The sequence below is a fragment of the Vombatus ursinus genome, unplaced genomic scaffold (genome assembly GCF_900497805.2).
Source record: "Vombatus ursinus unplaced genomic scaffold, bare-nosed wombat genome assembly UNPS02014794.1, whole genome shotgun sequence".
NCBI lineage: Eukaryota > Metazoa > Chordata > Mammalia > Diprotodontia > Vombatidae > Vombatus > Vombatus ursinus.
This window is the reverse complement of record NW_020954572.1, coordinates 4,668,254-4,691,363: the sequence shown is the minus strand read 5'-3', so window position 1 is coordinate 4,691,363 and position 23,110 is coordinate 4,668,254. Positions and strand designations below refer to the sequence as shown.

The 23,110-nt window shown below is 36.6% G+C and overlaps 1 protein-coding gene across 3 annotated transcripts in view; it reads left to right on the top strand.

The window, feature by feature from the left end:
* The window catches only part of STXBP6 (syntaxin binding protein 6), a 346,942-nt gene that overhangs the window by 259,476 nt on the left and 64,356 nt on the right, over window positions 1-23,110 (top strand). For all 3 annotated transcript variants that reach the window (XM_027870214.1, XM_027870212.1, XM_027870213.1), the window contains exons 3-4: window positions 13,881-14,011; window positions 15,391-15,556. In XM_027870214.1, the coding sequence (XP_027726015.1) occupies window positions 13,881-14,011; window positions 15,391-15,556 (297 nt within the window). The remainder of the gene's footprint in view (window positions 1-13,880; window positions 14,012-15,390; window positions 15,557-23,110) is intronic.

Sequence of the window (23,110 nt, the reverse complement as noted above, 5' to 3'; positions counted from 1 at the left end):
ATGACAGCAGTGCTCTATGATGCCCAGTGAGGTGTTTCTGAGGATATACTCCATGGAGAGCTGGCTATATAGTAATCGACCTCTTCAGAAGTCTTGCTCAAAGCCAAACTCTTTTGGGTTCTCTCTTAATGCAAAATGTAGTACCATGTTGTCTAAGTGACTGATGGCATTTTGGGAAGGGCATTGTTTCAACCCAGACAGAAGACTATAAATATGTTCTTTTTCCCTTTGGGACTAATAAAAAGACCCTCCCTACTCAGAAAGCTTTCAGACCTCTTAACAGTAGGAAGATTTTTGTTCAGTTTTGTAACCGCTTGTGTTTGGTGGGACAGTGGCTGATTTATTCCCAAGACCATTATCTCTTGTACGTGCCATAAAATTAGAGTGATTTTACCTCATCCTGAAAAAGCATTAAGTAAATATCAGTTCCAAATCATTGTTTCCTATTTTTGGCATGTTTGCCTGCTTCCTCACAACATCAGCACTTCATGAGGCCTGCTTAATTCTGTATTTATTTCCTGAACCACATTTCAGAGGATGTCTTCTTTGTACCTCATCTGGGTCAACTACATGAGCAGACCTGAGAAGGCTCTAGATTTCAGACAACTTTTTCTTGTTTCTAGTTCCCAAGATCATACCCTAGCCTGTAGCCGGGAGTCCATGTCCAGTTATGGTTTCCTTGACCTGTCCAATTCATAGGGGTTATATTTTACAAAGATTGACCAGAACTCATGCTTCAGGGCCCGGGATCTCCCCAAATGAAATACCTTTTCCTTCTTGACCCTCCTTGAGTAGAGGAAAAGCTTTTCTCATCTTAGTATATTATTTCTGAATAATACTGTCATGTAAATAAAACCCAAGAAGAGGTATGCTAGTGGGCTAGAGTATGTAGTGACAGAGTTTAAAAGGGTGAGAGGGAAGTAGATGACATAATCATGCACCAAGAAATAGGAGCATTAGCAGAAGAAAGATGATGGATAATAAGTGTTAGGGCAATTAGGGGTTAGAATTCTGAACCTTGGAAGACAGGCTCGTTAGAAACCTAAAAGCTCAAAGGGCTCAGTTCTTTAAGGGTTCAGTAGTCAGTCAAGGTTTAGAGACTGCTGAAAATAAAATCCCTGTAGCTAAGGGCCAATTATAAGTGAAGATTTGGTTCAAGAAGAGTAGTAGCCCCTAGAAAGTTGATTAGTGCATGGGGCAATCCATTATAGAAATAATTTTATTTATACCTTTATTATATATATCTTTATTAGGAAAGACCTGGAAACAAAAGTGGGTACCCATCGATTAGGGCATGGCTAAACAAATTTTTGGTATATAAATGTGAGGGAAGGTTATTGGCCTATAAGAAATGATAAATATGAAGAATTCAGAGAAACATAAAATTCCTTTCAGTTGATACATAGTGAAGTTAGCAGAACAAGAAAAACAACATACTCAATGACTGCAACAGTAAAAATGAAAATAACAATAAAATGAAGTGAATACTATAGTTATAATGACCAATCAGACCCTGGAGAGAAAAAAATAGAGAAATACATCTTTTATTTTGTTAGAGGCAGAGCGCTCTTCCTATAGAATATTGTCTATTAGCATATATATATCTTTTTAAAAAAAAATTTATGTATTTAGTATTTTATTTTTTCCAATTACATGTAAAAACAATTTTTGACCTTTGTTTTTAAAATTTTGAATTCCAAATTCTCTCCCTTCCTCTTCTCCTTATTGAGAAGGCAAGCAATTTAATATAGGTTATGTATGTGTAGCTATGCAAAACATATTTCCATATTAGTCATGTTGTAAAAGAAAACATTGATCAAAAAAAGAAAAAGCCAAGAAAAATATAGTAAAAGAAACATATGCTCCAATCTGTATTCAGACTCCATCAGTTCTTTGTCTGGGGATGGATAGTATTTTTCATCATAAGTCCTTCAAACTTGTCTTGGATCACTGCATCAGGGTATGTATCTTAATAAAATATATATAATCAAACATTGATGATGCTGCCAGTTGGTTTTGCTTTGCCTAGCTGTTTTCCTTTTATACACATCATAAGTATATATGTGTGTATATATAGACACATACATGTGTCTATATCTACATGTATGTATATTTATAAGTATGTATGTGTATGTGTGTGTCACATATACATGTATACATTTTGTTTGACTGAGAAATGATGCCATGAATAATGATATTGAAGTGGGAAATGGTACTCTAAAAAATTGGCTAGAGCATTGGACCTTGAAATGGAAAACCTGCCTTACAACACATTGTGCATATACATTATTTTGTTCTTCTGCATGACATGCAAACAACTGACATTTCTGCCTTTCAGTCATTGTCATCCTTGTTGCTAGCTCTGCATCTCTGGCTTTCTGAGCTTAGCTTTGTCTTGGTAAAATCCTTAGTGTTTATGACTAACTGACCTAGTAACATAATAAAGAACGGTTTTGTTATTGGATTAAAGTCCTGACTTTGGCCACCAATCCTGTGAATGTCCCAGAGTTTTCTCTTTCTTATGAAGCATGCTGTTTCAGTAAGTTAGTGTCCAAACAGAACTCTCAAAACAAACTTGTCACATGTTATGAGAAGATGTGATGCCATTGATACAATAATGAACCAGTTAAATATTTCATGAGTTTTCTTTTGTGTTTATAAATTATACAGTGGACAGATCATAGGATTTAGGGGCAGAGGATTTACGTTCAAATACAGTCCTGCATTTATTAATACCTCTTGTAGTCTTGAGTTTCTCAATCTATTTAAAAAGGGGATGGAGGTTGAACTAAATGGACCTCTAAAACCTCTTCCAACTCTAAATCTATAACATTCCAGAAGTAAATACTTTCAGTGATTACTTCTTCACTGTAGCCATGAACTGTCCATAATGGTTCCATGGCATAGTAAGTCATCCTACAGTCAGGAAACTAGAATTCTTTTTGTCTTTGAGTCCTCATCTTTAGGCTCCCTTAGACAAGACAATTGCCTATATGGAATAGCTCTTTCATGGATCCAAGATGTCATCAGCACTGATGATTAGAGACTTCAGTATTTCTACTTGTATGATTTTTGTTCATTTCTTCTTAAGAATTCTTGCTACAGGCTCTATTTCCTAACATATTAAAGGTATTGCTCTTATTTTTCTTAAATATATATTTGAGAGTACAGTTGGGGTGTTTAAGCTGTCCTTTTGTTATCCCTCACTCTAGCTATATAAATAACCCAACTTTTCTCTAGTCATCATGCACATAAATGGTCATTCATTAATATTCTTTAACCAACTTATACCCATCATATGTCTTTATGATGATGCTCTTGGATTTACTTGCTATTTTGATTCTTCTGAGGTTGTGGTTGATATTCCATAATTCACACCCACATAGCATGATGGAAAGAATATTGCTGTTACTTAAAATGGGCTTTTGTGTAGTACAAAATGTAGAACAATTGAAAGTGATGTGTAATTTGTCAAATGCCATTGAGCCTAACTTCTTACTACTCTATTTTGGCCCCAGTTCATTGTAGATCTGTAGCATCTGGTCAAGATATATGCTGATAGACTTAGGGGCTACCCATCTAAATGTCTGCCATGGTCAGTACAGCATACATATTTCATCCATTATTTTTCCAGCATTAACATCAAATCTCTTTCAAATGATGATATATTTCGTTATACTTATTATTTATCAGTCATGGAATTTTGTGTAATTTTTAGTACAAACTTACTAAAGTCTGAAATAGGCATTCCATTAGAAGAGGCACAGTATTTGACATCAAAACAATAGGATATAATACAGTGTGTGTATGTGTATTTATATATGTGTGTGTGCATAAACATACACATACCATACCACATCATTATATATAAAACAATGTATCAATATAACTATTATACCATATATTATAACAGTAATTTATAACTATCATACCATATATAGTATCACTTTAAGATTTACAAAGTCCTTGACATGATCTCCTTTCAGCCTCACAACAACCCTGTGAAGTAGGTGCTATTATTATCCCCACTTTACAGATGAGAAAATATAATCTGAGAGAGATTAAATGACCTTTTTAGGGTCAAACAGCTAGTAGGTGACTGGAGTCGATTTGAACTCAGTTCTTATTGACTGCAAGTTCAGCACTCTGTTGGCTATAGCAGGGAGCTATCTGTATAGTGGAGGGGTCAGCAGAGTAGGATTAAGCCAATAGGCTTGAGTCTTGGTTCCGGCAAGTTGCAAGCTTCTTAAGCATCTGTATACTTATGTATCAAATAGTGAGAATCATCTTCTATACAGGGCTTGTAATATTATAGGTTAAGGCACTTTAGTGATAGGGAAGTGACCTGTGATTTCACTGGTATAGGGAACCGTTACATTTAGATGGATAAGAATACTTATTCGGACATCTTTCATAGAAGCCAGTGTTGTATATTTCATCATAGGACCAAGATTAACTTGTTTGTATGTAAATAGGGCATCAAAGTTAAGTGCAAAATAAACATAATCTTTTTGCCTTCTATCCTTGAATAATCTAATCTCTTAGAGGCAGAGGAAGGTAAAGATTGCAAAACAGAAAAGAAAATCAATAGTCTGTTGTTCTGTACTTGTGGAAATATGTTCCTTGAAGGCTTAGGGTTATCCACAAGGGATGAGAGTTAATGAAGGACGAGATATTAAGTCTGTGCTGTGTTTTCCACACCAGAATCTTAATCTTCACCCCATCCTCTGGGCTCATCATGACTCCCTTTATTCTGAGAGATGATGGCAATAGATCCCATCAGTTTCTGCTGTGGTATTAAGGGAGACAAGCAGAGGCTGTTCCTGGCATCACTTTAGACAGACATTCTGATTGGCTTTGAGTACAAGTGTTTGAGGAGTGTTCAAATGCATCTATTGTCACTTAGGAAAATGCAGATAATGGAGTAGTTTCTTTAGATTTTCTCTGACAGTCTTCTCTCTCTGACTCTATGTGCTTTTAGTAATAAGCAACAAGGGAATTAAATAAAATTGATTTTTTTAAAGCCACAACAGTAAACTCCTGCTTATCCAAAGCAAATGGAGAACAAAATCTTCCAGTTAACTGTGGGTTTCTACATACCATACTTGCAAAACCATTTTTTCAAAAAATTAAAATATAATAATGCTGAAATACCTCTAATGATATGTAATTTCATTGGTATTACTTTTCCTTTCACCTACACAGGTCATAGTTTATCCATACTTTAGTGGATAGTTTCATGAGTGGCTGTGACTAAATAATTTGTTACCTAGTGGTCAACATTATGTCAAAAACATTTTCCAAATTTAGTTACACTGATTCTCAGGCAATAGATGTGCCTTTTTAATTTGATAAAACCTACCATCAATTAATCAATCAGCTGGCATTTATAAGTGACTATTATATATCAGATACTGTGCTAGGTACAAGAATTTCAAAATCCAAAGAATGAAACAATCACTTCTTGAAAAATTTACATTCTAACCAGAGAGACATATATGACTGTATACATATATGGGTGTATAAATGAGTATCTATATGAGTACATATATGAGTATATCTATCTGAAGACATACATGGATATCTACAGAATAAATATAAAAGGGATAAATTTTTGGTGTTGTTCAGTTGTTTCAGTCATGTCCAGCTCTTTGTAACCCCTTTTAGGGTTTTCATGGCAAAGATACTGGAGTGGCTTGCCATGTCCTTCTCCAGCTCTTTTTACAGATGAGGAAACTGAGGCAGATAGGGTTAAGTGACTTGCCCAAGGGTCACACAGCTAGTAAGTGTCTGAGGCTGGATTTGAACTCAAGTCCTCCTGACTCCAGGTCCGTTACTCTATATGCTTTAAATACAAAACCATTAAACATTATATATTTTAGCAGGGAGAGCACCAGCAGTTGGGGAGATCAGAAAAGACTTCATGTAGAATGTTATCCTTGAGCTGGCTCTTGAAGGAAAAGAGATTACATGAAGAAGTGAAAAGGGAGGAATGAGTGCTTTCTAGGCATAGGAGGGTGGCCAGTACAAAGGTTCAGAGAAAGAAAATGTGTGTGATGAACAGAGAGAAGGACAGTTTGGCTTGTAGAGTAAGGGAGGGAGAGTAATGTACAGTGAAGCTGGAAAGATAGGTTGAGGTCAAGTTGTGAACATGGGGTGTGGGGAAAATGACCTCACATTACATGTTGTGCCTTATAGATTACAAAGTGCTTTCCTTCCAGCCATCAAATGAATTAGTGCACTTATTACCACATTTTATAGCCAAGGAAACTGAGACTTGGAGATAGTAGTCAGCACGAAAATGAACTTTGAGTCAGATGGTTTTGTCCACTCCCTGAGATGCCTTCCAACTCTTAGATTCTGTTTGTGACCTTGGATCAAGTTATGGTTCTGACACTATCTCTATGACCATGAAGTAGTCACTTAACCAATCTGAGTTCTTCCTTATCTGTAAAATGTGAATAATAATACTTTTACTGCCTTTCTGGTAAAGTTTTCTTGAGGGAAACTCTTTGAAAACTTTAAAGTTGTATAGTATGAAGGAGATGCAACTTTGCCCCATTATCCTCCTCCTCCTCCTCCTCCTCTTCCTCTTTCACCTCTGATTTGCCTTTGGTCAGTATTAAGGAACGTTAAGGGGTCCCATGAGCTTGTCTTTTTGAGTTGCCATATTTTCCGGAAACACTAGACCCAGAGTATGCAGGGGGCCCTGAATGTGTCAAGGACAAAGCCTCCCCTGAGCTGACATAATGTGTTGTTTACATCCCAAGCCGTACTCCCTGTGTGTCCTTGGGAGTCAACTCAGGCACCAGTTACTCTGCACTAGATTGAGAAATTGCTTGTGCAGCTGGGACCCTCATAGATAAGCAGACCATCCTAGCTTCCTAGTCTAGCAGTTCCCAAGAGAAAAGAATGCAGCTTTTGCCATCACCTTGTTCCTTCCCTTCAGGAGGGATTTTGTCCCTTTCCTACCTTTATTGCAACTTTCCCCCTCCCATGCCACTCGCCTTAGGTTGAGATTTCCGGTACCTCCTCTTCCTTTTGTCCTGCTGTTTTAAATCTGTATGGATTGTGAACCATTTGAGTTCCATATGCATGTTCATTCCTCTTGTGATAAACCTAGTTTTTATGTAAGTTTTGTAAAGTTGTGATCCTTGTTGTCATCAATCATACAGCTGGTAAATATGGGAACCAAGACTTAAACCTAGGTTTCTTGAATCCTAAGTCCAAAGTTCTTTTCCATCATACCAATGAGGATCATCCACACATGATGATTAGTCATTAGATTGGTATTTTGAGGAGAATATAATATAAAATAAACCAAAACCCAGGTACCTTTCTTTAACTATTCAGTGGACACTCAATCAAAGATCATACAGGTACCTCAGGTTCATTTGGTGTGAATTTTTTTTTTTACAACATTTCAATACAGAGATTAAGTTTAAATCAACAAACATTTATTAAGCACAAGTAAAGCACTGCCCTAGGCAGGAGGAATACAAAAATGAATGAACACAAAGACACAAATAAAGTATGACACAACTTGGGTAATGCATAAGAGGTAAAAACTGCTATGAAAAGCTTGAGGGGGAGAAGATAATGATAATAATAACATCTAACATTTATTATTATTATTTTATTTAAGAAAATTTTATTTGTTTGTTTTGAGTTTTTAACAAAAAAAAAACCATTCACTTCTATAAGATTTTGAGCTCTAAATTTTCTCCCCCTCCCTCCACTTTCTCCTCTCCAAGATGGTGTGCAATCTGATATAGGCTATGCATGAACAATCATACTAGATATATTTCCACATTAGTCGTGTTCTAAAGAAGAATTAGAACCAAAGGGAAAAACCACAAGAAAGAAGAAACAAAAAAAAAAAAAAGAAGAGAGTGAGAGAGAAAATAGTATGTTTCAATCTGCATTAAGATTCCATAATTCTTTCTCTGGGTGTGGATAACATTTTTCATCGTGAGTCTTTTGGAATTGTCTTAGATCCTTGTATTACAGCTAACACTTACATAACATTTACCAGGCATGTGCCAGGCACTGTGCTAAGCACTTTACAAATATTACCATATTTGATCCTCACAACAGCCCTGCAAAGTAGGTGCTATTATTATTCCCATTTTACATATGAGGAAACTGAGGAAAAAAGCTGTTAAGTGACTTGCCCTGGATCAATCAGAGTGTCTGAGGCTGGATTTGAACTCGGGTCTTCCTGACTGTAGGCCCAGTTCTCTATCCGCCATGTTACCCTGCTGCCAAGATCTGTAATCATTCTGTGATTTACAAAATATATGGTCTCTTTCTAATAAACACCTTTTATACAAATAATCAAAAATAATTTTGATCCTTTATTTTTATGAGAAAGAGACAAGTAACAAGCATGCATTTTTATTGGCATCCTTATGGGTGGAATGTTCTTCTTCCTCATCTCTGACTCCTGGCTTCCCTGGCTTCCTTCAAGTCCCAGATAAAATTCTGCCTTTCATAAAGACTTTCTTAATTCCTCTTAATTCTAATGCCTTGCTTCTGTTGATTATTTCCTATTTATCCTGTATGTAGCTTGTATATGTTGTCTCCTCTGTTAGATTGTGAAGTCTGCCAGGGCAAGGATTATTTTTTGCTTTTCTTTGTATCCCCATTGTTTAACACAGTATATGGCAATTAGTAAGTGCTTATTAAATGTTTATTGACTAACTGATACATACCTGTGTTTTCCAGTATGGGATCAGGACAAATGAGTATTTATTATTTGTGTATGATTAGTCATGTAGATTCTATAGATTGCATATAATATTTCTATTTAAAAGACCATCTTAATCCATAAACAGGCTATTCCCCAAGTATAGTGACATTCCTAAAATATGATTGCTTTGAAAGAAAGAAAAGATTTGTAGCTATTGAATATTGGCAGGTTTCATGTTTATACATTTGAATTTTAAGGAAAATCAGGACCAATATCGCTGGTTTTTTGTTTTTTTGTTTTTTTTTGAAAAAGAGGTACATTGAATTCTCTTCACCATTAGACATTTAACCAACAAGAATCTTCCCAGTCTATGTAATTCTTTACATACAGTAAATAATTGATAATTAACAAAAACTAAAAAGTATAACTTCTGAAGAATTACCCCTGTATAAATCCTAGGCAAAGAAAAAAGGTTAAACTGTGGAGCCTTAAGAGTTTAGAACCCAGAGAGCCTGGCAATTTTTTTTTCCTTTCTTTTTGAAAATTTTTTAGACAGGAAAGTCTTTGTTTTTAAATGTATCTGTGCATATATAGTGTTTATGATAATTTTTAAAGCACCTGTTTCCAAACAGAAACTGGAATGTCATACATAATAACAATAAACAAAAATTAAACCAAGCTGGGCTCTATGCCCAGAAAAACTATCTAGAGTCTCAGAACTTGGCCAAAAAAAAAAAAAAAGCTGGTGAAAAAGAAGCTAGAATCAGAGAATACTGGAGCTGGGTTGTGGGATGTGGGGGATGGGTGTGAAGCTTAGAAAGGCCTTATCCAACTCCTTTAAGATCAAGATCAAAAAACTGGGGTTCGGGGAAGGTGCTATTACCTTTTACCCCCACCTACCCTCCAATTAAGTAAGTTTGGTTCTAGCTAACTATGTTTGTTTTCGTTTTTGTTTTTAGTTTTAAAAAAGCCAAATCTCAAGAATAAATTCTACCAACCTAAGCCATTTTCACGTTATTAGAAGGAGTGAAATATGGAAGAGAGATTTGATCTTTTTTTCCTGCTTAGCCCTAGAGGCAAAACTAGAAGCAAAAGGCCATAATTGTAGAGAGACCTATGTCGGCCACATGAAGAGTTACATGGTGGTGCTCTGCAACAATAGAACACTGTCACAATTTGAACTTTCCAAAGTAGGATGAACCGCCTCTGAGGTGTATAGGAGGTACAAGCTACCTTCTCCTCAGTGTAGAGGGTTTCAAACAAAGGCCTACAGTAGAGGGAATTCTTTGTTCAAGGTGCTGGTTGGACCGACTGGTGTCTCAGGCCTCTTCCAACTTGAAATTCTGTGTGTAATAAATATTCCTTTGTGGAAACATCTGTCAGCTCACCCTGACCAGTGTCGTCAGTTTTACAAAGTTATAGTTGTAATGTTGCTGCCTTACAGCCTGATCCTGGGTTGTCTTTCTGAACTATTATAACACATTTGAATTACATGGGAAGAAATAGACCAGAAGGATCTGGAGTGTACTAGCAACCTTAAATAAAGGTAGAAGGAAAGGCTTCATGTTTCCCTGAAATGCCTAAAGACCATATGATTTACATAAACAAACAAGGAAATCCTCTTTGTGTATTTAGGGGTGTGTGTCTAATACAGGAAGCCATGCTTTCCTGTTATTGAAAGTTTCCTTTAATCTTTTAGGCACATTTCAAGACCTGCATGTGTTCAAGGTGTGTTGTTTCCTTTAGTCTTAAAACAGAGCAGTGGTTTTCTGGTTGTGGCTGTCTATCTCATTTGACTCTTATAGAAAATCCCTTTTTCATAGAAGAGGCAAATAAAGAATTTAAAACAGGTGGAAAGAACCAAGGATTGGGTTAAGAGAATGGCTGCTCCATATGAATGGTTTAGACCTAAAGCTATACTTTAGCCATTGTTATGAGACTATAAAATAATAACTGGAGACTATGGGTTTTATGAAAAGAATGAATATTCATCATTAATCAGCATGTTTTTATTAAGCTTTTACTATGTGCCTCTTATTGTCCTAACCCCTAGTGAGACAACCCTTGTCTTGGGGAGCTCACATTATATACTTTTCTGTAGAAATGATTTTATGAAGAAAAGCAAACCTGGAAATCATGTTGCTCAGGCAATTTCAGGGGATGAGCCAAGAGTTTCTTCAACAGGGGAATAAAAAACCAGTCAAATATTAGGCTAAGAGCAAAATGGAAATTTTCCAATGACATTTGGGAGAGTGAGGGGATAATCTCTAAGCCCAAGTATCCACTGAGCTAGAGATAGCTCCCTTCAGATACTCCCTTCAGAAAGACATAGCTTTTATTGTTCCTCTTTAGTCAAGATGTACTTATCCTTCTCCCCCACCCCACGAGGCATACAGAGGTTTAGTGACTTGCCCAGGGTCACATAGCTAATAAGTGTCAAGTGTCAGAGACCAGATTTGAACTCAGGTCCTCCTTGACTCCAGGGCGGGTGCTCTATCCACCGCAACACCTGGCTGCCCCTACTGACATAACTTTTAGCTATGGTGGTCTTTGGTAGTTTTCAAGTAGCTAAACTGTGTTGTGCCTTGATATGTGCAACAGAGAGCTTTTTTCAGTACTGCAGGCACCATGCTTGGTTTTAAGTTGTTATGAAATTGTTTCATTGAATGGAACCTATAATTGCTTTGCTTAGTAAATGATTGGCCATGATGCAGATGATATTCTAAGGTTTGTTGTTATTTTTGTTCAGTTATTTTTAGTCATGTCTGACTCTTTATGATTGCATTTGGGGTTTTCTTGGCAAAGATACTGGAGTGGTTTGCCATTTCCTTCTCCAGCTCATTTTATAGATGAGGAAACTGAGGCAAACAGGGTTAAATGACTTGCCCAGTGTCACATAGCTAGTAAGTGTCTGAGGCCAGATTTGAACTCAGGAAAAAGAATCTTCCTGACTCGAGGTCCAACACTATATCTGTTGTGCCACTGAGCTGTTTGAGAAAAAGCTATACTGACCATTCTCAAACTTCCTTGTAGGCAGATTATAAATTCTTTCGCTTATCCATAGGAAATTGTGCTCTCGGCTCTTTGATGACACGGAGTAAACCATCCCTAAAATCTACTTCCTTGAAAAACTGGATCTTCTTTTTTCTTTTATATATCTTACCCTCCACTCATTTCTTTTTCCTGAGTCCTGTTCCTTGCCCCTAAACTATGCTGAAATTACAGAGGGCAGAGCATCACACTGTAGAGAGCTTAGCAATTTTATGATGTCAAAATACAACTTAGTTGGGGAAACACTCTAGGCTGTTCAATTCCTTGGTTGATACCCTTCTTAAAAGATTAAGTGGATTCACAATCTCATCTTTTAATGGTCCAGATCAAACCCGATCCAATCGTTCTCATCCTTGGTGACTCCTGGATCCACCTGATGTGCTGGGGCCCTGCTCTAGGTCTCTTGACACTGTGTGGTTACCAGAGGAACATGTATAGCTTTGAACCAGAAGGAAGTAAAAAAAAAAAAAAAAAGGCCTTTTAGACATAGGAAAGCAGAATGGTATAATGGATAGTGAGATAGCCACAGAGTCTGATGCATATTGGCCGTATGACCACAGGCAAGTTACTTAACTTTTCAGTTCTCTAGGTGACTCCCTAAGACTATAAGTTGCAGAGAAGATACAGACTCATATTGGTAGACATTGTTTCCTCACCTGGGAATTCCCTGTACCAATGAAATAATTATATCTGTATGTATTTGTTTATATACAATCTATTTATAATATATGTGTATGTACCTATATACATAGGTATATACATATGTATATGTGTGAACAGTACATATATGGGTTGTGCATGCATATATACATGTGTGTTTATGCACATATATGTAGGTACATGTATTTTCAACTCATTTTTTATTTGTTATCATTTTAATAAAAAGAGGAAGTTTAGCAATAATTAGCTTACAAAGCCCTTTTTGTTCTATATCATTACAGGGTTACAACATGTATTTTTACCTCTTTTTTATAGAAGTAATTGAGACTCATGATCCTATATGATAGAGATGGGATATGAACCCAGGTTTTCATTACTAAGTTTGACACTATCCGTTTTGCTACACTACTTCTTTACAAAGGAGAGGGTTGCTCTGCCTGTACATCGTTTTGAGATGCGACATTACCCAGTATGAAAGTTAGAAATAATAAGGAGATGAAGAGATCAGGGAGGTGGAGGAAGATAGTGACATACCCATAATGAAGAATCCAGATAGCTTTGCAGCTTGTTTTAAATTTCATTTTCCAATAATAGTGGTCTTGTTATAGTGGTCTGTGATATGTTATAAAAATTCCAAGAACTGTAGATAAAAATCACATTAAATATAAACACAAGAATTCATTTGAAAACCAAATATAAATTTTTTTTCTATTATCTTTCATTTGCTTTCTTCAGACCTCTAGCTACTCTTTATTACTCAAGCTCAAGGTGATCCCTAAAGTCCCTTCAGATCCCCTGACTGTTCTTCTCTGAGATCATTGAGAGTTGACTGAGTTTCATTACAGGCTATATCCTCTCCCTTCTTGATTCTGAAATGAAACAAATTTGATCTCATCAGAGTTTTGCCTAGTTCTTTGCCATTTAACCTTTATATTCTGTGTGGGATACTTTATTGCCAGCCTCTGACCTACTCTGTTCACTTTAGGCATGTTAAAATCCTAGGAACACCTGGATCATTGTCTCGCCATTGCTGAAGACTGAGAATTTTGTAGTACAATACAAACTGGTGGCTAATTCCAGAAATCTGGGCTACCCCCACAGGAAACATTTTGCATTTTCCTTTAACACCTAACCCTAGATTTGCTGACTGATGCATCCTGACCCTGACCAGCCCTTCACTTTGCCTCCCTTTCACATAGACAGACTCTAACAGATTGTTTTACATATATAGTCATGTTGCTTTGTATTTGTCACATTGCACAAGCATGTTTCATCTCCCCCTGTAGATTGTAAAGGTTCAGGAGCCATGCCTTTATTTTTTTTTTCCTTCTTTTCCTCTTCCCTCAATACCTAGCACAATGTTTCATGTACTGTAGGAACTCATTAATTTCTTCTTTTTGGTGAGAATAAACAGAAGCACTAACCAGGAATGGTCTTTCTTGTTTGTATGTGTGTCTGTGTGTTTTTTTTCCTGCAGTGACAAACAAAAAGCCCACACAAGCATCTATCACAAAGGTCAAACAATTTGAAGGCTCCACATCTTTTGTACGAAGGTCTCAGTGGATGCTTGACCAGCTTCGCCAGGTTAATGGTATCGACCCCAACCGGGTGAGTGAAATGTTCAATGCTGAGTGAAGGAATTATAATCAGAAGGTGATTCCTTTTGATTTTCTATCCTCTGCCTTTTATTGGCAAGGCCTTTTTCATGATTTCATTTATATTGCAAAAACTTCTCTGGTCACAGCTCTTTTCGTTCAGGCAAATCCTAACATTTTTCATCTGTTATATAACTAGGACCTAACAGGGATCCCATTTGGAGGAGAAATTTTGACTTTAGTAGTTCAGGTAATCATGGTCATGACTCTTGTAACCCACTGCCAGCCAAGGAAGCATTAAATATATGCTGACAGGGGAGATGCTATGTTTGTCTCAGAAAATTACAGAAATTCCAAGACTTGTTTCAAATTCTGTGTTATGACTTACCTAGGTTTAAAAGGTCAAGTTTTTTATGGTAGAATTATCCAACCAGCAGTATATTACCTTTTCCCTGAAATAAAGAAAGAAAGCTGATTATAATGGATGACTAACATAGGTGATATTCACATCATGCATTAGCTTGAAGGGAAAGGGGAGGGTCTTTTGTGATGGGAGGTTATATGTATGATTAATAAGATGGGATGCAGAGAACTAAAATAATTCTTTTTCTGGAATGAAAAACCCTACAAATCCCAATTTCCAAGAAATGAATCATCTCTTAAGCAAGAAGAGTTTTAGACCCAGAGATGGAGGAGAGAGAGACCATTGCAGCCCCATCAAGTCCAACCCCTCATTTTACACATGAGAAAACTGAGGCTCACAGTTGTCTGAGGTGGAATTTAAACCTAGACTTTCCTGAGTCCCAGTCTAATATGCTATGCATTACTCTTTGGTGTTAGCTGATCTCTAAGAATATCCACAACTCCAATGAAGTTTGGTAGTGATGAAGTTTGATAGTAACGATAGTGATGATGTTAATAATAATGATAGCTAGTCTACACACGCACACACACACACACATACATACACATACATGTACATACACAGTTTAAGGTTTGCAAAGTTCTTTACAAATATTATTTTACTTAATCATTACAGCCTTGTAGGTAGCTACTATTTTCCCCATTTTATGGATGAGACTGAGGCTGAAAGATGTTAAGTAACTTGCTCAGGGTCTCAGCTAATAAACAACTGAGGGATGATTCAAACTCATGTCTTCCTGACTCCAGGTCTAACACTCTACCCGCTGCACCAGCTAGCATTATGTTCTTTGCATGCTAATAGCCTCCAGTGATTAGAACCAAATTCCCAGAAAATAGGTTGATCCTTTATGGCTTTCTTAGAAAGCAATGAATTGATAGCAGTAATTTTTAAAATTTAAAAAAATTTTTTTTTAGGAGTAATTTTTTAACAGGTAATAAGTGCTAGTTTTTCTGGTGTTTCTTCTCCAGGATTCTGCAGAATTTGATTTACTATTTGAAAATGCTTTTGATCAATGGGTGGCAAGCACAGCTTCAGAAAAATGCACCTTTTTCCAGATTCTCCATCATACTTGTCAGCGGTACCTCACAGACAAGAAACCAGAATTTATTAATTGTCAGTCCAAGATTATGGGAGGTAAGTGGAAGAAAGGTCTGCTGATCACTTTCTTGCCGTAGATTTCCTTTTATTAATGACTTAACCACTCAATGGAAAAAATTGCTGCTAGACAATATTGAGACTAGATAAAAGAAAAGTTGCCCTGGGATGTAGTACAAGCAGAATTTATTTTAGGGCGTTCCATCTTCTGATAAATCTTAATATTTTACTCTACTCTGATGGCTCTCAGGAGAACAAACTGTTTAGCTGAAGTAACTTAAATCTATATTGCTTTCCGCTAAGATCCTTCTAAGCCACTTTTCCTTTTTCTTTCTCTAGGGAACTGTCTAGTTTTTTTTAATGCATTTTTCTACTTCGCATGATAATTTTAAATATGTTAATACCAAACACTGCTCTATAGATAACATATAGCATCCTTTTTATTCTAACATCACTGATCTATTTACTCTAACAATTTTCTAATTCCTTCTTTTTTTCAAACAGCATAAATAGGATGGCTTATGTAAAGCTGAGTTCCCTTTGTGCGGGAAATCATTATCATTGTCAACATACTTACAACCCTGAGGTAACATACCTCTCTAGCAAGGCAAAGTAATGCTGCAGGCTCTGACACATGGTAGTATATCTTAAGGTGCTTCTAGAAATAACAGCATCGAGGAACCCTGACTTCTCTCTCCTTACTTTTTTTTTTTTCTAACTCAATGTGGCTAATGAGGTGGAAAAAGCTGGAGCAGGGTCATCCCTAGGGCAAAATTTTGAAGGAAGAAAGGCAGATGATTGCTTATGATTATAAAGAAATTCCTAACAAAGCTATCTGAAAAAAAGAATGACGTGCCTTAGGAGGTAATGAGTTCCCTTTCCCTGGAGATGTCCAAGCAAGGGTTAGAGATGAGCCTCTTAGGAATTACTATAAAAGGGATTCTTGTTTGGGACATGAAGTTGGAATAGTTGTCCTCTGAATCCTTCATATGCTGTGGTTTTGAGATGTTCAGGAAACAACTTTTTGAGCCTAGCCCATTTTCTTTTTATGGCTATTTTATTTATAGCAGCACTTTTCTATTTATAGAACACTCCTGGCTAACCTATGAATTAGACAGTGCAAATATCATTACTTTTATTTTACAGAAAAAGAAACTGAGGATTGTAGGGTTAAAATTCCTTGCTTATGATTATGTAGCTAGTAAATGACAGAACTAGAACATAAACCCACCTTGCCTTTGGCCTCCAATCCACTTTTCATCCACTAGGATCATTGTATCATAGGTCTAGAGCTGGAAAGAATTTTACAGGTCTTCTAGTCCAAACTCCTCATTTTAGAGATGGTGAAATGAGACCCAGAAAGGACAAGTGACTTACCCAAGATTTTGCAGGTTATAAATAAATGAACTGGGATTTGAACCATGGTCTTAACTCCAAATCCATACTCTATCCACTGTACCACAGCTGTCCCTTTAGGGACTTGTGACTGTATGACAAACGTACGATCACACTGGCAGAGTAGAGGAGATGAGGGCGTAGAGGCTTTTTCAACATATAACACCTCTTTGTTTTCTTTTTCACGCAGTCTTAAATTGGAAAGCAGAGCTTTGTATAAACTTATTTCTCGAACAAGTCTTCAATTGAGGATGACATTTAGAGACCAAGCATGTACACAAATCACTTGCTTATGTGGTAGAAAGTCTCTCAAATGAATATAGGGCAGAGTGTGTTATTCATCTGAGCTGATAAATATTAATACTTTGTACCCATTATCCAGCTGCATGCCCTATGGATAAAGGATTGTTCTATTCATCTTCATTATCAACTCTACTAAAGTAGATGTCACATTCCTCAGATAGGAAGACGTTAATGTCATCAGAACAGTAGGGAATTCTTCGCAGGAATGAAAGCCAAGTTTTCTGTAATTTAGCTTTTTGGCTCTAGATGGATATGAAAGATCATTAGCAGTGCATACTTTCATCACAGCGGGCACGTCCTATAATGCCATAATGAAAAATATTAGATGCTGTGGTTTTAATGTAAGAAAATATTAAAGGTCATTCAGGAAATTAATAGAATATAGATTTTCATATCATTGCCACTGATAAATATCTATAGGAAATTGACCTATTCAGTCTTCTCTCAATGTAGAAGATCAGAGAAAGTTATTGTCAAGGTCACACAGCCACTTACTACCCATATGACCCTGAGCAAGTCAGTTAACCTCTGTGGGCCTTGGTTTCCTCTTCTGTAAAATGCAGATGTTGGACTAGATGACCTCTTAGGTTTCTTCCTGCCATATATGTATAAACCTGTATTCATAGATTCAAAGGTCTGTTCAACAAATGCAGAAGTTTCCCTGAACCACCTGGTTTTTTCTTGTTCTCCACCAAGAAGATGGTTGTCTATTTTCAATATAAAATCTAGCCATTTCCTTTGTCATCTACTTTCTTGCTCATACATTTACCTCCTGGATACTGAATCCTATCTCTGATTGTCATGATGCATTCAACATTTTCTGATTAGGATAATAAATCATTCTAATAAGACAGCAGTACTCCTTAACTGCAGAGTCTCTATTGCAAATGTGGAATTGTAGACTTGGAACTTCTGATATTTGCCCTTGAAGCAGGACTCATCTTATAGATTCCTGTCTTTCCTTTTCCACTATGAATGCAGGATAGGAGTGAGAAAAAGAGGGGAACCCAGTGGTTTTCTTTTTCCTTCTTCCCTCAGAAGAAACTAGTAGTCTAGCTCCTACCCTCTCTATTACCTCCAGATCTCTTCCACCTTTTGTCTTTTTTCATATTTCTCATGTTAGAACCTAGTAATTATATTTCCCTATCCTTACTAGGTGGCACAACATATACAGTCCCAGGCCTGGAGTCAGGAAGGCTCATCCCCCTGAATTCAAATACAGCCTCAGACACTTATTAGCTGTGTGACCCTGGGCAAGTCACTTAACCCTGTTTGTCTGTTTCTTCATCTGTAAAATGAGCTGGAGAAGGAAATGGCAAACCACTTCAGTATCTTTGCCAAAAAAACCCCAAATGGGGTCACAATGTGTCAAACATGACTGAACAACAAATCCTTACTAAAACCTCACTGCAACTATAGTCTAGCCCCAGATTCACTTGCTCTCTTCCTGTCACTACCTTACCTGTTTGATCATGAATGTTGTGACATCTTGAATCCTCTCAAATCTTTGCAACATTCTACCCCCTGCTGTTTCTGACAATTATGAAGCCATCACAAAACCTATCCTTTTATACTTTTCTTTACTTTGACCCCCCCAACCCACACATAACTGTAATTGGTAGCCCTCTTACTCCAGACAATAGACACCACATCTCTGGGATGGGATGAAGCCAAACATAGTCTGTCTGCAGCAATGAAGAATAATTAGTAAATTTCTTTTAAAATTTTTAAAAATTTTTTAATTTTTTGTTTTTGTTTTTGTTTTTTTGGTAGGCAATGGGGTTAAGTGACTTGCCCAGGGTCACACAGCTAGTATGTGTCAACTGTCTGAGGCCAGATTTGAAATCAGGTCTTCCTCACTCCAGGGCAGGTGCTCTACCCACTGTGTCATCTAGCTGCCCCAGTAAATTTCTAAATTAGAGTTTTGTTTATAGCTATGTTGTGAAGCATCACTTGTTAATTTGAGAAAGTTCTGGTGTAACAATAGTGGCTTGTAGTCAAGAAAACCTAGGTTTATATTCTTCCTCTGATACTATCTACCTATGTGACCCTAGACAAGTCATTGAACCTTTTTACCTCAAGTAATTCCATTTGTCTTACCTTGTAGATCTTAGACAAGCTGTTATCTACATTAGTGGGAGTTCCCACTCTGAGCAACCATTAAACTGATAAAAATCATAAATTCTTCATGTTTGGTAGAAAAGATCCAATGGGTTGATTTGGGTGTCAGAATAGGAAGCTTGAATCAAGAACTATCAGAGAATTAATAATCTATAATTTACTGATGGGAATATATGGTTTTAGTCAATGTAGAACATCTTAATTGAACAGATGGTTGGTCCTGATTACAGAAATATAAATTGGACCCTAAAATATCAATTTGCTAATTTTCCTTTCCTGCTACAGGCTGTGACACATATAGAGCTTTGAACATCAAGAATTGTATGTTTCTCTGAAAAGGAATGCCTTAGGACAGCTAATTTATTCCCTGTCTTTGGGCATGAATACACCTAAGCCATCTTTAACAAATGGATGTCTGTCCTAATTTTCATAACCCCACTTGGTTCTAGTATGTGACACAAACCCATGTAACGGTGTATTATAATTATATAAATCAAATATATATAGACTGCAGCTGTTGTAAATGTAGTTGGATTACATCTTCCTTCAATTGGATTCCATAAAAGGATGTTTTGCTTGAAAATGTTAGGGAATACTTTACCTGCCTTACCCCTGAGTTTAGTAACAACAATGGCAACAACAACAGTGATGATGATGATGATGATGATAATTAATAATAATAATAATAACAACAACAACAATAGGATCACCAGTAATTTTGTTTTTACCGCCACCAATATCCTATACTACTACCTTATCCAGCACTGTGCTGGTAACACTGTGTTGTTGAAGGGTTTGCCAACTGAGTACAGCTCTGTCCTGTTCTCTCAAAGTGGAAAGGTATCAAGGATGGTCTGAGCAATGTTGTTTGCCCTCCAAGGGCCAACCTAACTAAGAACAGAGAGGCTCACCAGCATTAAGTTTGGTCACTTGGTATTGAATTCTTTGATCCTGGTATATTTTGTATATCTTATTGCTAGAATATAAGTTTTTAGTATGAGAAGATACCTCTCCTTGCTCATTTATGGAGATAGGAGAGCCATAGGTATAGAATGTTGCATATAATGTCAGATGTTTTTGACTCATACATAAATTTTGCTGATTTTTTTCTCTTCTTCTTTTTCTTTTTAAAATTAATTATTTGTATAAGAGATGAATTGCTGGAAGAGAGGAAGTATACAAGGGGAAATCTAGGTGATGTAAAAACAAAAGATATCAATAAAAACCTATTTTTTTTAAAAGAATATAAGCTGTAGAAGACAGGGACTGGTTTCAGATTGTCTTTGTGTCCCCTAGTGCTTAACATGGTGCTAGCACATGGTAAAAACTTCATGAATGTTTACTTATTGATGGCAGCCCATGAACTTTGGACACATGGCCAAGATATTCCCCTTGTGTCAAGAAACTATCCTTGCAACAACCACATAGAGTGCATGAACTGGAAAGAACCTTAGATATCATCTAACTCGAGACCCAGGGAGGAAAATAATTTGCCCCCGACAGCACAGCTAGTCAGTGGCAAGGTTGGGGCTAGTACTTAGATTTCCTGATGCCCAGGAAAGCAATCTTTCTCTTATACCAAACTGTCTTCTTAGTAGTAAACATCCTGCATAAAATTCCCAGAATTTTAGAGGTCATTTACATTTTTCCAGTCAAGGCCTTCAAATACTCTCTTATTGGACAATGCCCCTATTTCATTTACCACTTGTTTGTATCCCAAATGGCCATAATTTTTCATTGTCCTCTTGGGGAAAAGGCAGTAAAACAAATGCTGAGACTTCAGTGCATTCTGATACTTCCGCCCAAAGTATAAATTTTGCTTATCTTTGGTAGACAGAATGGAACGCTTTGATCTTCTGATATTAAATGCAAGAGTCTTTAAAAAAAAACAAACCTAAGTGACATTGGGAATACTGCAGAACCTCATAAAGTGAAAGGAGGCATGTGGCCTTGGGATGGGGGATGTGTGGGGCAGCTAAGAGGCAGATCATGAATTTTCTGTGTTGTGGTTATTATCCTCATTGCACCTTTATTTTTTTTTGGTCACAACCAGGGATTTAATGGGTTAAATGTTCCCCATTATTCTCAAATAGAACCTCTCTTTACAGAGGCAATCTGAAGTGGAATTTCCTAATTACAAAACTTACAACAGCATGCTATGTCTGATCCCTGTACACAAACTACTCTGAAGATTCTCAGGTTTGTTCCACCTCCTGAAATATGTGACCAAGAAAAATTATGGAAATTAGAACAGACATCTATTTATTAGCAATGATTTGGGTGCATTTGTATCCCAAAATGGGAGAATAAAATTAGATCACCTAAGGAGTTCTCTTTCAGAAAAGCACAATTCTTAATGTTCAGTGTTCTGTATGTGTCATAGTCTGTAGGAGGAAATGAAAATTAGCAAATTTATCATTTACATCTCTTTTGTTTGGGCCCACCATGCACAGCACTTCTAGATGAGGTAGTAGTTTGAGAAAATCTTACTTCTAAGTTGGTTGATATGTAAGCTAGGAAAAATCCCCAATTATTTGTTTGTCTTTACCATAAGAATAACAATCTAATTAATATATGATTGATTAACTTATTGAGGATTGATGTATATGAGTGTGTTGAAAGTAAAAACATTTTATTGTTGTAGGCTTTTGCCACCTAGAAATGGCCACTTTCTCCATTTTAAGGAAGTGCTTAGGCCAGACATGTTCACTCCTTCACTCTAATTCCTCCTTGACTTTCCACATGTCTCTACCATGCCTGCATGCTGGTACATTCCCTCTTCTTCCATCCTGATTTTTAGCTTCCTTTCATGTTATCTTCCCCCATTGGAATGTAAATTTCTTGAAGGTAGAGTCTGTATTTCATTTTGCTTGTATTTATATTCCTAGTGCTTAGCATAGTGCCTGGCACATAGAAAGGGTTTAATAAATGCTTCTTGAGTCTAGTGGAGATTATATGATTTACCATATCAAAAAATCTATGATCTCATCAATGCAGTTAATCCCTCTTCTGATACAGATTGTGTATCTCATCCTGTGTAACATGCCATGCCATTCTGTAAATCTTCTGTTTACCCAATGGGCCACAGACTTCCTCTGGTTCTTTTAATTTCCTGGACACAAGTACAGCACATGAGTTGTTCATCTGTTTCCCCTTATTCTCACTATATGACTACTCCCACCTTCTTTCCTTGATGATTTATCTTATGGTTTTGTTTTGTTTTGTTTTTTTGCCAATTGTCGATATTTGACAGCCTTCTGATACCCACCATGATTTTCCCATTTCCTTTTAGATCATAGGGCATTAGATTTAAAGAAATTGACTAATCCCACAATGAGGGATGCTGAAATAATATATTGCAATGTGGACAACATGGAAGATCTTGAGGTCTCGGGTATAAATGTTTTATTTGAATCCTTCCAAATGGACAATTTTTCTTTTATACATTTTTATGTTCACTGTGGGGTGATAAGTTATTTAAGAGGTAATAACTCCATAAAATGAATAAATATCACTGTGAACATCACATGTAATACTGTGGGCTCCATGAGGGACATTATTTTTTACCACTTACTCGTTTCAGAGAAAACTCATCAGCCAAAAATATCAACTCCAATAAAAATTATGAGTGTGTCCCTATAACGTCAGAGTTCCTATTGGGATTGCATTTTATATTTTTCTAACTTATCTTATTAAAATATGATGATATGTACCAGGTTTTTAAGGTACCTGACTCTCAAGGATTAGGTTGTATACTTAAAAACCTTTCATTTA